At 33.7% G+C, this 17,697-nt stretch overlaps 1 protein-coding gene across 25 annotated transcripts in view; it reads left to right on the plus strand.

The window, feature by feature from the left end:
- LOC145261268 (phosphatase and actin regulator 2-like) overlaps positions 1–17,697 on the plus strand; it is an 858,751-nt gene that overhangs the window by 309,723 nt on the left and 531,331 nt on the right. Inside the window, exon 1 of one of the 25 annotated variants that reach the window (XM_080119739.1) lies at positions 7,734–9,141. The exons of 23 other annotated variants lie outside the window; for them this stretch is intronic. In XM_080119739.1, the coding sequence (XP_079975865.1) occupies positions 9,117–9,141 (25 nt within the window). In that variant the 5' untranslated portion in view covers positions 7,734–9,116. Of the gene's footprint in view, positions 1–7,733; positions 9,142–17,697 lie in introns of those variants that run through there. One more of the 25 variants, XM_080119740.1, reaches the window with a different exon arrangement.

A 17,697-nucleotide genomic window follows, 5' to 3' on the forward strand; every position in this document is an offset into this window, starting at 1 on the left:
AGTCCCGATCTTGACAAATAATATGCACCATCCCTAGGTTGGACACCATCATTATGTCACGTTTGATCATGATCGGTCCAGCCAGCGGTGTGGGCTGTAGAAGTGTGTGTGTGTGTGTGTGTGTGTGTGTGTGTACGCGCACACCACTACTACTACTTTATAGATGGGTTGGTCAATTTCGGTGTTGAAAAGAGCAAAATGTCAATCAGAGGTCAAATTATTTGATAACACGAAAATCTTCTTTGCCTGCCCCCCCCTTTTTTTTTAAACATTTTTCCTTTGGAATGTATATCCGTGAATTCTAATCCCATAATTTCTTCCCGGGTAGGAGGAGGGTAATTTACATCTATATTATATATATATATATATATATATATATATATATATATATATATATATATATATATATATATATATATATATATATTGTTTCTGCCTGAATAAATGACGAACTATTTACTTATTTGGATTCTTCGAGTTCTTGTTCTCATCTTGAGTGTTATTTTCACAACGTTTCGGTATAGGCAACATTTGATCTTCTTCAGGTGTATCTTGTCAAACTCAAGAATCTGGACGGACGAAGCTCTCTATTTAATTCTCCGGGAGTAGTATGTTTTCGTTCCATCAGCCATGACTGGGTAGAAATCCGAAGTAATTCGTAATTGTTTTAAATGTCGCCCGCACTGCAGACAGAAGAGTGTAACTTGCAATTGAATTTTACCAAGTACTTTATCAATTATGCCACGAATCCTTATGGTTGGATGTTGCATCGACCGAAACGCTGTGCAAGTGACACAGAAGATGAGAGCAGTAGTCCGAAGGATTCAAAGAATAATCAATCCTCATCTAAAAAATTCATGAACATTTTATTGTTTATTAGGTTTTTTAATCCCCACTTTTCAATTTAGATAACTTTATGTATGACGTCATAAACGTGTGGACAGTTCCAAGAATCCAAGAATTATCGTAAAATAAGTAGTTCCGTTTGAAATCGTAATAGGTACCTACAGAATTTTGTTGGCATAAAATATCCTGGGGAACTCCTTTACGATCTCCGTCTCATTGAATTGAAAAGTTACATGCATTTTCATCTGAATTAAATGGAAAGTGGGATAACAAAAATACCCCCACCCCCTTAAAAAAAAAAAAAATCTTAGCCCCTCACTCCGCTAGGGATCTTTATCATGGGCCCTCAAAATCAGAGATTAGACCATTCCCGTGATGATCCGATCGTTGATTTTGCGGCGGGATTTTAATTCTGTGCAGTTCTAGGAGGTCCACCCTCCCAGGCTTTGCCTTCTCTCTTTGAAAAGGGGTTAGTCCATGGCTAATCGCCTGAGGCGTTTTTCCCGGAGAATGCCAGCGGGACGGCCCAGGCATTTTTTTTCAGGTCAGAGTGCCCCTCCTCTAGGACGCTGACTTCTTAATCCCACTTTCCGACCCTGGTGTCTAAGTTCTTGCAATGGGGGAGAATTAAACAATCACTGTCATCACATATCTGTACGGATTTTCACATCCTGACATGTGAACAACTGGTATTAATCAGTTATGAAAATGTCATTGAAGCACGGCTTAGCGTTCGTCGTATGAACGCGAGCTACTTTTCTGACCTCAATAATTTAAGGGGGGGGGTAGAGTGGTGGAAAGGGGGGAGTTAGGTTAATAAGTTCAGACCGTTAAAAGAAATCAATCAATATAAGAAGTTTGCTTTATTTTGTCTGTGTGTGTTGCATCTGCATATCTGGCATCCATGTATTGGAAGTGGAGGTGGTAGCAATGATATAAAACCTCTGGTCGCATATTTTTGCTTTATATATATATATATATATATATATATATATATATATATATATATATATATGGCGATTAAGCTACACTGAATATTCTGCGTTTCATCCACTATATGATTCGTCAGGCTTATACGCATAAGCCTGACGAATCCTATAGTGGATGAAACGCAGAATATTCAGTGTAGCTTAATCGCCATATATATTTTATAAATTACTAACTAGCTCTACCTACGTATTGAGTACTGTTGAAGTAAATACCTAAAGTTTACGCATAAATCTATACTTTCGTATATTAAATTTATGTGAGTAAATGAAGTAGTTATATATATATATATATATATATATATATATACACATATATATATATATACACACACACTAAACTCAAAATTACTGTTTGAAAAATAAATTAAAAAAAAAAAAAATGCGGGCAGGTGTATAATTCATTAAAAAAATGTGTGACCCGCCCCTCCTCATTTTCTTTCTCCTTTGTCTCGCCTTGTAGAAATGTCGTAAATCAGTTTCTAGCTGATAGCTTTGCATTTTTATGAAGCGCGCTAACCTTTTCTTTTTCTTTTCTTTTTTTTTTTTTTTTTTTTTTTTTTTTTTTTTTTTAATAAATGGGAGCTCTGCTTTCGTTAAGTAGAAACTAGTTAATGGTGGAATAAATATTCGTTGCTATAATTTTCTAAATAATGATGTGACTCTGGCATTATAAGCTCAGTTGTTGAAGCTAACCAGACCACCTGTTACATGAAAACCCAACAACCTAAAAAGGCATCATTGTTACAGCGGAAAAATACAGAAGTTTCGGTGGTTAATTCATGTCTGTCTCTCTCTCTCTCTTTATTTATATATATATAAATATGTATGAATAAAAAATCAATACGAAAACTATATAAATGTTTATATCTTTTCTGTATTTATTTCCTATGTGTTGACGTGTAGGAATACAAAAAGTGTTTTGAAAAAAAAACAAAAAACAAAACAAGGGTGTTTCTTTCAAAAGCACATAATTTCCGACCGATCCTTCGATGTTCCTCATGGAAACATGAGTGTAGGACGGGCAGGGTTAGCAGCAGAAGGGGCACGTGTATAGGCAATAAGGTTAAGATCTATTTGAATATGACCCTTCCAACATTTTTAACTTGGAATGGTCAGCAACTTGTGTGGCCTCTATTCAAAACCTTTCATAAAACTTTGGAGTCGACACCCACGCATCCCACGAATATCCTCGCATATACACCCGCGCACTACCACATATGCTTCTTCACGTATCCATACATACACAGGATACGCTTACACACGTTTATAGACGTGCGTATATATACACCTGGAGATTGATAAGCAGATGTAAGTGATAAACTAAGTGGTAGCAGTGTCAGAAATCGACATTAAAAATGATAAAAACTTGAATTGACTTACTATATTTCGAAGCTTATAACTACTTGAAAAGTGTAATTTAGACCCTAATTTTTTTTTTTCAATAAAAGGAGCAAAGACCAAATGCTAAAATAATAACAGGTTTAATAGCAAAATATGCAATATTTGTTTGTTTTTTTCTAAAATTAAAAAAAAAGATTTCAAGAAAATCAACGAATTTTAACTTACTTCGAATATAATGAATATATATAAATTCCAAAAAATCACTTACCTATAAAAAAAAACTAATCAATGGGTACTTCCATTCTTCATTGTTAAAAATTTATCCATATTTATATTTTATATTCCATGTCCTTTTTAAATAAAATACTTTGTTAAGCAAGGATTAAAAAATAACGTGATATCAGATGTTCACAACTGGAATAAAGGGGAGACAAACGTCTCCCTTTCTTAGAGTTGAAAACTTCGGTGGCCTGTAAGCACCAGAATTAATCTCCCTTTCTACTTCTGGCTGTAAACAAAAGTTAGTTAAATGAGCCATCGTAACTTAAAAAATGATCACATTTCACTTATCAGGTGTTGCTGTTTAAAAAAATTCCACTCGACCAATTTTCCATTTTTGTTTTTTATATTCTTTTAAAGAAATACATGAGTTTTGATTTAATATATTTTATTTCTTTATGGAGTGACTTTTTTTTTTTAATCTAAAAAAAAAAAAAAAAGAATTGAACGAAGCAGAAAAAATTGTTGTAGGTATTCAATCTTTTCAGCACAAAATGTTAAGAATGTGAGGTTTCACTTAAAAAAAAATCAACATGTTTTGTTTTTATTTCTGTAAAGGTTTTTAACTTCTGGCGTTACAGGTAAATTTGCACAAAACTATTCTTTTTTTTAAATTAGATTATTTTATTTATTGATCTTTTATCGTCAATTTATATATAAATCTGAGGTAAGGAAATTAATTATTTTCATTTTAATAGACATTTCAAAATGGGGGGTAATTAAAAAAAAAAACGTTTGTCTAGAATATTATATTCGGTTTATTGGAAAGAGCATAAAATTTCACATTAAACCTGCAAATATTGTAAAAATTGAACCAATAGAAAAATTTTGATAGATTTTTAAATTAAAAAAAAATTTAACTCGTAAAATTCAATTCATTTTATTACGTAGAAAAAATGGCTGCATGAGCGCGCGCAGTCACTTTGTAAACACTGTTTTTTAAAAAGTAAAAAATAATTATCATTGACTTAATTTCTTCCTACTTTTGTTCAAACATATTAAAAATATTCGGACTGTCCTTTTTCTTTCTTCTCCCACAGATATATATACTCATACATACATACACAAAGTGAGAGATATGGGGTAAAAGCGTTGTTTTTAAATTAGAATTTATCACAAAAATTGGAAACTCGATATGCCGGTTAAAGAAATCAGGTTAATAACATTTAATGTTGGAAATAAAACTGAAAAATGTATTGCAATGCTTAAACGAGGAGTTAAATAATAGTAACAACAATAACAACAACAATAATAATAATGATGATAATGATAATAATAGTGATGATGATGATAATAATAATAATAGTGATGATGATGATGATGATGATGATGATAAGCTTAATCCCGTTTATCTTCAGAGAGGGGTACTATAGTATATAGGGTTTGTGAGGGAGAATTGGGAACGCACCCATGTTTACACCTGTGCATTTCATTTGTGTGCGCGCGTATGCGTGCTCAGCAAATAGAATTAAATATATGTCGAAAATTAAAATATGTGGAAGCTAAAAAAAAATAAAGTAAAAGGCCTTACGTAAACAAAAACTAATTCCTAGTGGGGAATGCTAAGCCGTTCTTCCACCGTGCATACTCACTCGTCCCTGTGGGGAAAATGTCTTTGGTTGGTGTGTGTGTGTGTGTGTGTGTGTGTGTGTGTGTGTGTGTGTGTATATATATATATATATATATATATATATATATATATATATATATATATATAGATCCCTCTGTCTGTATATAAACTTGGGTGTGTGAAAGCTTTTTACTCTAATAGCTTATTGCCTTTAAAATTCCATCCATGCTTCCCGATTTTCCCAACATGCAGAAATTTAAATGTAATGTAAACAAAAATCTCACTGGACAACTCCCCATTTAGGATACTCCTATGTGTCTGAACCCTAAACCATATTAGCTCCTTACATCTTAGTAACAATGAGTTTTAATTGGGGTGAATAAAAGTTTCTGTGTGTGTATCTACATTTTCTTTTATATACCGCATCCCTGGGAACGGACACTTTTATGCTCGTCTAAAAATAAAAAAAAAAGTTCAGTTTTATTTACTGTACAAGCGTACAATTGTTTCGGCCCTATCCAAGGTTAGTGCATGTATTAAAAAAGTTGTAACGATAAAATTTATAAACCATTTATATTAATGGTTTTGGATTATACATTTGGCGTGTAGCATATGATGATAGGCTGTAAAAAAATAAATAAAAATCTTCCAAAATTGTGAATGTATTTGCGAGAACTGTCGGCGAGAGGGACTATCTCTTGGTCGATGTGGTTTTTGTTATTTGGATATTTTTCATGCATATGTAGCGAGGATGAATGCTCCATTCATATAATAATAATAATAATAATAATAATAATAATTAATAATAATAGTAATGATACATAATAATAATAAATAATGCATAATAATAAATAATAATAAGAAGAAAAACAATAAAATAGTATTAATTATAACAACAATAATAATTATAACAATATTTATAATAATCATCATCATAATAAGAAGAAATAAAAAAAATGCAAGTAAACTATTGTACGCTTTTATAATAAACTAGCATGGGTGCCCGGCGTTGCCCTGGTATTTGGAGGCGTATGCTGAGCAAAAAAAAAAACAAAAAAACAACAAAACAAAACAAAAAACGGTCTTTTTTTTTTTTTTTTAACTTTGACCCCTATTATGACCCCTTAACATTTATTGTTTTGGGCTCAAATCAAGCTATTAAGTTAGCTCCATATCCAAGGAACCTATATCTAAAATGTCAAGTGTTTAGACCCAAAATTGTCGGAGGAGTTTGGTAGAGTTCTCAAAGGTCAAATCGTTGAACTTTGACCCCTTAACAGCCAAATTTCTGTCCGAAAACTGATCACATAGATTTTTTCAAATCTCAGTACCCTGTATATCAAATTTCGAGTCTGTAGACTAAAAATTGACAGAGTTATTGCGTAGGGAAATGTACAAACACAGACAGACACACACACACACACACACAGACACGTTCACTTTTCTTGATATATAGATAGATAGACTAATAGATTAAACAAAAATATATACGTATACATAAATATACATGGAAACAATTTTTTGTTTACTGTAAAGATTTTACGCAAATATTATGCAAGTATAAATCATGTAGAATATCTGCATGAATATAATTACACGTAATAGTTAACTCTAGATGATCATACCATAAGAAAACCGAAAAAACTAATAGGGAATTAATTAAAATGAAGGTTTAAAACAATATGCAAATTAGCTAAATCTTTTGCTAGCGAATGCATTTCCACAACCCATATATAAGAAAATTGTATTTTCTTTTTAAATAAATAGAAAAGAGGGTTTTTAATATGAATATCAATACACACAAAAGAAAAACGAATTTATAGGAGTATAGATAAAATTGAACTTTTTTTTTTTATTGGGTGAGCGTAAAAATGAGTGTCTGTTCCCAGTGTGTATGTGTTATATATCAGGGCGAAGTATTGAATAAGGACCCCGAAAGCAATAGACTCAAAGGGGATACTTTTCAATCGACATCGGTTGACTGCCAACGCAGGTGTCTTTTCTAAGCAAACATACACAATCTGAGTTGTTTTATACATTGATTTTAAGTTATTCTAACAAATTTGTAAGATTTTTCGTGATTAAATCATTTTTATTGCATTTTTATTTCAATAATTTAAAAAAAAAAAATGCAAGTCACGTAGAAGCAAGAAACTTCGCACACGAGAAAGTTACACAACTTTATTAGAAATAAGAAATATTGGTATTATTATACAAACACCGTGACAGCGTTAGGGTTAGGGTTAGGATTAGGGTTTAGGGTTTAGGGTTAGGGTTAGGGTTAGGGGTAGGGTTAATTCGCTGTCACGGTGTTTGTATAGTTTTACCGAAATATTATTCCTTAGAAAATATTTAACAACCTGATTTAAAACAAATATTTAACATTACATCTTCTTGACTGCGTATGTGTTTAATCTTTTTAATCTACCGAGAAGTTTAATTATTTACACTAGTTGACAGTATTTTTATCTAAGGTATTTTTTTCTTATTTGAATTTCATAGTACATTTAAAAAAAAAAAAAAAAAAAAAAAAAAAAACGCGCGTGCGCGCATGCACACACTACGGTTAAAATAAAGTTCTATTCGTCTTTTGTTTATTTTTCATCTGAATGCCCTGGAGAAGTCACTTTTAATTAATGTTTATCAATTAAAAAAAAAAAAAAAAAAAAGGCCAAGTTCGTTCGCATATTTTAAAACTGGTACAGTAGTAGTACTACACTTTCAGAAGTGCATTCCAGGGTTCCTGGGCATTCATATATATCGGATCAGCTGACGAAGAATGTAAACCAAGACTAACGGGACTTGATTTTAACTCTGTGTGTGTGTGTGTGTGTGTGTGTGAGCCATGAACTAATTTGGTCGCAAGTAACACAAAAACGAATGACTAGTACATTATTTTTTTTTACCATAACATGGTCGTAGCAACCGAGATATAGTGGTCTTGTTTGGTCTGGTCGTAGTCGCACTGAATCCAAACATCCCCCCCCCATCTCGGCCAGAGAGCACTTTAGGTAGTTGCAAAATTTGCTGTGATCAAAGCCGCCGACATTCCCAGGTGGGATACCTCAGGCCACAGTCATTAAACCACTGCTACCCCTCAAAGGAGGAGGTAATTCTTGTAGGATGGCTTCCTGAAAGAAAACAGAACCATACCCAACTGAACTCTGGTATGCCAGCGTTATTTACCTGCATCCGACTGCAGCAATGTTAGTTTAACGTGAGAGATGGGGGGGGGGGGTCAAGCTCCCTTAATTAGGAAACACCCTGGATGGGTGCAAAATTTGCCGCCATCGGACTCGTTGGTATCTCCCGGTAGCCGATGGGCGAAAGCAGTCCACCCCTCTAAATGAGGAGGCGGAAATGTCTGAGAGGACAGCCTCCTATGAGTAAACATAATCGTACCAGTTAAGTATAGCAACAATGAACATTTAAAAATAAATATTTGTATTTATTATTTTTTGGCCTGAAATAAAATTCATTGATATGCAGAGAGAGAGAGAGAGAGAGGGAAAAAAAAAGTTAAAAAGTTAATGCCAATGGCTACTGCGTGTCCCGTCACTCATCACGGTCACATGACCTGAAGTAACCAATAAAATGTCTCCAGTCTAGTTTGGGGGCGGGGCTTTCAAGGAAGATTGACAGTCGGTCTTTGTCGACCCCATTCCGTGAATGAATAGTTTTGAAAAACAAAACTAACTCTTAAACTTTCTTCGGAAGTACCCTTGTATATATATAAGTGTATATATATACATATATTTATACGAATACCGGTGTCTATACTTTGTTTTTTTTTGGATGTCTACGATAACTGTTTTTTTTCTTTACCGTCCCTTTTCCACCTGCTTTTTTGGGCCTCCCGTCAACTGCCCGGGGTGGAGATGACTATGGCGGTAGTAGTAGTCTTGATGATGATGATGATGATGATGATCGAAATCTCATCTTGTTGATAATAAATTATTTTTTTGGACGTTTCTGTTGTGGACTACATTTTCAATGGAGTGATATACCTACCAACACTTATTTTGTACCACACAAACACACACACAAATACATAACTATAAACAATACACGCACACACGCTCTGCAAGACAATGATGAGATTTAAACGAAAGAAAGGTAGGTATTTTTGGCCCTGCCTCAGGGTTATAAGTAAAAAAAAAAAAATTTTTTGTTCACTTTTTTATTATAATTGTCAATTAAAAACGATTATATTGTTTCTTTTTAACCGTTCTATTCCCGATTCTGTTTATACTCTCTGTTCTGACATAACATAATAATAAAATAAAATTGTAAAGAATATAAAGCTGTATTATTACCTGTAATTATTCCCCCCTTCCATCTTCTTCTCTTCCCGGCGAAAATATTTTTAAAACTTAAACAATTTTTATGAGTTGCTTCTTCGCTCATATTATTTGCTTCAAATTTACAGATTAGTTATTCTTCAGTTTTTTTGTTTTTTTTAAGCAACTTGTAAACGTCAAAAGTTTATAAACTTTTCAATGCTTTTTTCCCCCCTTGATTTCCTCTGTTTCACGTTTCTTCATCTCTCTTTTTCTGTACATCTCTCAAGTCTCTCTCTCTCTCTTTCTCTCTCTCTCTTTCTCTCTCTCTGAAAATAAATTAAAAATTTATCCCCCCCTTTTTTTTAAACGGGAATGATCACCGGTCACGTGAGAGTAGTAATATTTTCTCGGTGATGATCATGGTCACAAAGTACGTGTTTTGTTTATTTATTCATTTAATCTGTAAGTTATGTTTGTATTCGTCTAGATTAACGTGAAAAAAAAAAAAAGTGTGTGGGGGGTGTCAATTGTGGAATTTGGCGAAGGGGGGGGGTCGATTTCCTAAATGTCCTCCCACTTTTTCCTTAATTTTTGTTGTTTATAACTTTTAGTATCTTAATTTCTGTCAACTTATTTGGGGGTTGTAACTGTTCCATACTTTCACCTAACAATTTAATAAACAAGATATCGTAACAATTGAATTAAACTTTAAAATACTATTAAAAAAAAAAAAAAAAAAAAAAAAAAAACCGTACCATGAAGTTGATGTTGACATTACTTGACAATTTTTTGGTCAATTTTTACATTCTTTCCAACTCGATACTCACCTTCAAAATCTTTTACAGGTTTTCGAGTCTGCTGAAAACGAATATAGCATTTAAAATTGAGGCAGACAATTTTCCTGATATTAAGACAGTAATTATCCAATGTAATCCCATACTATTTTTTTACCGATCACCTTGTTTGTTCGCGCAAGCGTGCATTGAAATTTTGCGAAAAAGTCCTTTCTGGTTAATGTTTATTAGTTTTAAAATAAACAAATGAACTTTGCTGTTTTCAGAAAATCAATATTTTTAACTGGTAACTTTAACACTAATCTGAAATGACTTTGGTGCTTATGCACTTATGCTACTTATGCTATTTTTTAAATAATATTTTCAAGTTTCACGATTATTATTATTATTATTAGTATTATTAGTATTATTAGTATTATTAGTATTATTATTAAATTGTTAGGGAGAAGTACAGAATAGTTGTTAAGAATTATTTTCAAAATAATAACTTTATTATTTCAACACGGTAACATTACTGGGACTTTTTCATGGCATTGAGCAGCGCGGTCCGCATAAAACGGAAGTAAATCCTTTATAAAACAATCACAGACTCAAAAGCCAAATTCCTATTTACTTTTTTACACATTTAGCGAAGAAGTCGATATTTACTTCCTTCGCTCTGCACGTGAGAAAAAAAATATACACAAAATTATTTTTTTTATGTGTAGAAATTTCAGTCCAGCCAGCTCTACTAAAAAAGGGGGGAGGCATTAAGGATTAGGACAAAAATAAAAATTGCCTCAGTCTGGAAGAATTTTTCAGTAGTTGACTAAATGCGGAAAAGATTAAGAGTAATGTAAGAACAGATACTACACTTTGCATTAAATTCAACACAAGACACTTTGCTCCATAGCAAAATGGCCAAGGAGTTGTATCAACAATGGTTCGTTTTATTTTTATCGATAAGATAATTACCCCAGGTGACACTCCACGGTTCGCTACTAATCACTATCAAGGATTTGTCTCACGTGACTCAAATTAACCAATCAAGGGAAATCATTTGAAATTGAAGAAAATCGTCTGCTTTGAATATTTACATCTTTTAAATATTTGTCTAAATTTTTGGTATCTGTGTTAATATTGCTATACTTTTTTTCTTTTTTCTTTTTTTCTGTCCTCTTTTCATTCAGTAAAAAAGAAATCCAAGGCTGCTAAACTCCTGACCGATAAACAATATGGATTTAGGCAAGCCCGTTCAACAGCAGATATCATAATTGTAGTCTCTGAACGTATATACCATTCACTGGACAAAACAGGGAAAGCAAGAGCGGTAGCCCTTGATGTATCTAAGGCTTTTGACAGACGATGGTCTTCTAAAGAAAATTAGATCTTATGGTATCACTGGAAGAATACATAATTTAATTAAATCCTTCTTACGTAAAAGAAAAATCCAAGTTGTCCTCGACGGTCGTACATCTAAACAATATGATATAAATGCGGGAGTACCTCAGGGGTCTATCCTTGGACCTTTATTATTCCTGATAGTCATAAATGACCTCCCTGATAAAATTGTTTCGGCGATGGGTATATTTGCCGATGACACCACTCTCTATAACAGGCATGAGGGGAAAACCAATGAAATTTAAGGACATGGCAGAAACTCTAGAGGATGACCTCCAATCTGTTGTGGAATGGGGACAAAAATGGATGGTCACATTCAATGCCGCCAAGACTAAGCTTGTTTCCTTCAATAATTACAAGAAACCTTCTCTACCACCAATAGCAACACATTACCTGAAAGTACTTCTTTTAAACTCCTCGGCCTAACGTTTACAGGGAACATGAACTGGAATAGATACATTGAGAGCATTGCCAAGGCTGCTGCAAAGAATGTGGGCTCTCTCTCTACCGTGCTAGAAAATTACTTACGCCTGAAAGTATCCTGTACCTCTAAAGTCACCATTCGCCCATGTATGGAGTACTGTTGTCACATTTGAGTTGGTGCATCTGCTGCTTGTCTCTCACTCCTGGACAGTGTTCAGAAGAGAGTCCCCAACCTGATAGGTCTTGAACTGTCATCTAGGCTTCAGCCTCTGTCCCATCGACGAAATGTTGCATCCCTCTGCCTGGTCTACAGATACTTTAATGGTGAATGCTCTGACGAACTGCAAGCACTTGTACCTCATTGATGTGACTACCCTCGACAAACCCGACAAGCTACTAAGTCCCAACCCTTTACAGTAGAGATCCCTAGGTGTAAGAAAGCCTTTTACTCCAATAGTTTCTTCCCCAGAACTGCAAGTCTTTGGAACTCCCTTCCAGGATTCTGCTTTCCAACTGTACTGATATGCAGAAGTTCAAGTGTAATGTGAACAAACATCTTTCTACTCATCTCCCTCCATAATGCCCCTGCAACTTATGTCCCCGATAGTAGCCCCTGACTTCAAAATGACACTGTGCTTTGTTTTGGGTGAAAATTGATAAAAAATAAATAAAACAAATTTAATAAAAACTTTTTTTAAAAAATTGACTTAGTCTGGAAGAATTTTTCTTTCACTGACTGAGGATAAGAAAGATAAAATATAGCATGAAAACACTTTTAAAAAAGACTGTAAAATTGGCAAATATTTAAATAATAAAAAAAAACGGTTTAAATATATAAAAAAAAAAAAATCAGATTAAAATATTTAGAGCAGACGATTTTTCTCCAATTTCAAATAATTAACCTTGGTTGGTGAGTTTGAGTCACGTTAGATAAATTCTTGATTGTGATCGGTGGCGAGTCGCGGAGAACATAAAAAGTGCTGCCATAAAATATTCCAATAGAGAAGAAGAAAAAGTGAAGTTGGTATTTTTAAACTTTAATAAACATTAATTGTAATTCCATTTCATTTTTTTTTTTTTTTTTTTTAAACGTGCAACTTTTTTTGTGTGTGTGTGTGTGTGTGTGTGTAGCCCCCCCCCCCTTCGATTGGCGATATTGGTTCAGTAAAATCAGATTACGAGTTACAACAGCCGAAAGGCGATCATACAACATTAAACTACCGGTTCCTGAAACGAAACATGAAAACCAGAAGAAAAACGCCCTTACTGATTTAGGTACTTTTGCAGTTTATGGGTTGTGTGTGTGTGTGTGTGTGTGTGTGTGTGTGTGTGTGTGTGTGTGTGTGTGTGTCTTTTCTGGGAAAGATGCTTCCATTTAAATTCAATCTTTACGATAACTTTTTTTGGAATATTAAACTGTTAGCTAAAAGTACAGAAGTTGTAACAAAGCCCTCTCCCATGTCAAGAATGGGTTTCTAAATAGCGTTACGATCCGTAAACTGCAGAAGTCATTGTTCCAGAGAGAGAGAGAGAGAGTGTGTGTAATATATAAAATCTAGAAAATTTCAATATATATTATTTGAGTATCCTGTCGAACAATAAATTACTATGAAATATATTTTTAGTCTTTAATTTTTATTCGGTATCTTTTTACGAGAGTACCCAGCGTAGTATAAACATCACCAACCTCCCCATGTTAAGAACGGCTTTCGAGGGCGGGGGTATTCCGAAAGGCGTTCTTAACATATATATTGTTTTTGTTTTTTTTTAATTTTTTCTGTTTTCCAATCATGCAACAAGCATGTAAAAAAACGTACAAATGAACCACACATCGAAATAAACAAAATAACACCCAGATAAACTGTGATTGAAAACAACAATTACAAAAACTCACAATTTATTTAAAAAAAACAACACAATGCAGTGTGCACTGCAGTGTAAAGAAAACATGTTTCTTTGTTTTCTATTCATGCGTTTTCCGTTTGATGAAGCTTAATTTAGATTTTGTGTGTAGTCGCCTTTCGTTTGTCATCGCTTGTTGCATCATTTTACCGAGCTAATCTATCGGCTACCGTAGGGTTTGAAAAATAAACACAATAATAACTGCATTTTTTTTTCCATTGTAAAAATCACGTTATGACTCTGTCTTTAATTTCTTCTACGTACGTACGTACTACATAAAGAGTTTCTTTTCTTTTTTACAACCCACCTCCTCCTACTAGAGGATGTTCCTAAAGGTAGAATTTATTGTTATTAACTTGAAAGGTAGGAGGATGGGTCAGATCAATTTATTTGAATAACTTCTATTTTTAGAGTGGAAGGACAGATATAGCCACGTGTCTCTGAGTCATGGTGTCAAGAAAACTGTTGGACTTGCGCGGACGATACCTGAATAATTCTCAAAAATATTTTTCAACACTTTATTAGTTATAGTTACACAACGTGGTTCGCATCGAGAGATTAGAGAAAGATAGAAAATATAGTCATGTTTACATATTTTTTTAAATAGATTTTCAGCGGGTATGTTTTACAATGGACAACAGAACGAAGAAGTGGTCAAGAAACAACAGAAGAAAAAACCCAGATATAAGAGACCCGAATATAACAAAAACATATAAGAGAGATCTTCTCTGGTCTCAAATAAGAGCCTGTGTTAATGTACAAGGTAACCCTGATATAAGAGTTGTAGGGGCGGGATACGAAGTCTCTTATACCCGGGTTTTGACCATGTTTTAGGGGAGCTAAACTGAAACTGTATAAATGAAAAAACCGCGCCCACCTTTTTTTTTTTTTTTTTTTTTATCTGTGAATGTCACCATAAACAGGCACCACACCAAATAATGAAAGGCAAGGAGGAGGGGAAGACCTAGGAGAGGAAGCACTAGCCAGACCTCTGCTGGAGATGTGCAAAGAGGACTGGGAAGGCTTATTGTCACCCAAATTCTTGTGAAGATCAATGGTCGTTGCCAACAAAAAATCAATGGTTATTAGCTGTTGCGATAACGCAAATTATTTTGCAAAAGTTATCGAAAGAGATTGAAGAGTACTGGAAATCTGGAGACACTTGTCACTCAAACTCCAGGGAACACCAAAAGTTGTTCTCAAATAGCAATCTTTGATGATTAGCCCCCAAAAGAGAGATTCTGGCTTCGCACAAGCAAAAACAAATGAAGTCATCTAAGAATGCGTTCTATGGAAGCCCAAAATGTCAGAAAGTCAAAAGGCTGTCTGAAAATGATGTCAGGTAGAGGAAGGGTGGTGGGATGAGTGCTGAACAACTCTCCCCTCCCCAACCATGTACCTGTACATTCCTATCGTGAACGTTTGTACAATTTTTACCATTTTTTAATTCAATTATTTTTCTGTGTCCTTGCTTTTAGATTAAACATTCTTATTTTTTCTTTATAAATTATATAAGAATTATGTTCCACTGAAAGTTACATATTCATTCAAGCAAGGAAAATATTAAAATCTTACATGTAATCTAAAAAAACATGTAATCTAAAAAAAAAAAAAAATTTTTTTTTTGCGTGAAAATATTAAATAATACTTAATTCAATGATAATATCAGTAGTTCGAGAATTTTTTTCTTTGAGTTATATCGAATTCATTAATACGGATTTTAGGGGATTTTTTTTGTAATGTTCTTGAAAAAATTAATTTTTCTTTTTTTTAACAATTTACAATGCTTTATTTTCAAAAAAAGCAAAAATAATTTTTTTTTTTTTTATTTCTTCTTTACTATTTGAAAATCATAACTCTAGTAAAGGTATTTTTTGTTTCAACAAAATAATACATTTCCACTAAGATTCAAATGAAAATAATGTGTTCATTATATTCCGTGATCATTATTTGATAAATACTAAAAAATTTCATTAAAATTAATTTCCTGAGTTTTGGTGAATTTTTAAGTAAAGGGAAGGGTCAAACGGCATTCATTTTGCACATACTTATTTCTACCTAACTGAATACATTTTTAGTGTTTTTTTTTTTATGTAAAGTGTTTATTCGGTTCGAAAAACAAGTAATATTGAGCGCTACCGGAGAACAAGAAAAAAAAAAGTCTCTTTATATCTTATTTTGTCCTTTAGTTCTCATATTCCTTGATGAGCAAGATTTCAGCCTCTTTTTACTTGAGCCATAATGAATACCAATATTCAGACTGTCTGTTGATTCTTCAGAGATTAGAAAAATTCCGACTGACTTTCTTACCAACCTGTTACTGACTCAGACTCCTTTCAAAACCTCCAACTCTACAACTTGACCGAGTGCTGACAATTTTGAAAACTGTATATACCTCTCCGGCTACCGGAGATGAGGAGGAGTCTGCAAAAAAAAAAAAAAAAAGTCTAAAAATTGTCAACATCTGGTCAAGATTTAGAGTTGGAGGTTTCGGAATGAGTTTGGATTTATGTCAGGTTCGTAAGAATTCTAGGAGTCAGTTGAAATTTTTTACCAGATTTGAATAAGAAGCAAAACGGTTTGAATATTGTAATCCAGGGATTGTTTAGTGAAGTCAACAAACGAAAAAAAGGGCAAAAATATTAAATATGCAATAAATAAATGTTACTTTTCTATCTACTTTACACATTTTTTTTTTTTTTTTTGTGTTTTTAAAGTAGTTAAAAAATTTTTTGTTTTCATTTCAAATATTCATGTTTTATGAGGTGTTAGCCAACATAGATGGCCGGCGACACAAACAAAATATCCACGATAAAGAATAAAGTGCATTTAAAACTACCTAAAAAAAAAAAAAAAAAACACACACAGACACACACAGACACACACAGACACACACACACACACACACACACACACACACACACACACACACACACACACACACACACACACACACAAAAAAAAAATCCGGGTAGGTAGGAAAGTAACTTTTATGGCTATGGTAACGTTTGTTGTATATTTGAGTTTTTATTATCCTTTATTTTGTTAGTTGGCTTCACTGCCCAATTCCCTTGGAATCCTTTAAAATAAGGAATCATAAATTTTGGTGTCCTGAGAATTAAATTTTTTTTTATTTTTGAATATTAAGAACCAGTCCGACATTAGACCTTCCGAATCTACAACCCTGCATCTGGTCTTGACTTTTTACTTCGAAAGTGGTAACCATTAGAAAATATATGCAGTTTGAACAGTTGGTTTAAAAAAAAAAATTATTGGGATCTCAGAAGTTGGAAATAATTAAAAAAAAATTTTTTTTTTAAATGCCTCCTCCCCTCCCAGCACCGGGTTGGTTACCATAAGTTCCTATTTAAAATGCCTCCCCACGGGACAGAGTTAGACACCAGGGTCGTTTTTAACGTGGAGTAAAGGAACAAAAATTTAAAATGGTCTCGGTCCTGAAGGACTTCTCCTCCACTGAGAGAGAACAAGAAATTGAAGTGCAGCATCTGAAGAACAGATACTACACTGTGTTTATTTATTTGCTTCCCCACTGAGCAAATTAGGCAGGTGGCCGTTTTTTAATGTGGAGATAGGGGGGAAGGGGGAGGGAAAGAGGGGATCCAGCTCCCGAGAGGTGGGAAGTGGGAGCTGGATTAGAAACTGTTGGTATGAAGGGTTGCCCCTTCAGTGACCAAGGTCAGATATGTGGGGTTACCCCCACATATGGTCTTTGCTAGTCAAAGCTGGTCTGTGCTAGTCATAGCTTTGCAGCATCTGTTGGAACAGATACTACACTGTGATCTCGGCCCAAAGGCCATTACCATAAGTTAATGCAGAAGGTTTCTCATTTGTTATAACAGCTAACCAATTTAAATTCGATAACCACCCAG

Source organism: Euprymna scolopes, chromosome 37, assembly GCF_053919585.1.
Source record: "Euprymna scolopes isolate OS-2025 chromosome 37, ASM5391958v1, whole genome shotgun sequence".
NCBI classification, from domain to species: domain Eukaryota; kingdom Metazoa; phylum Mollusca; class Cephalopoda; order Sepiida; family Sepiolidae; genus Euprymna; species Euprymna scolopes.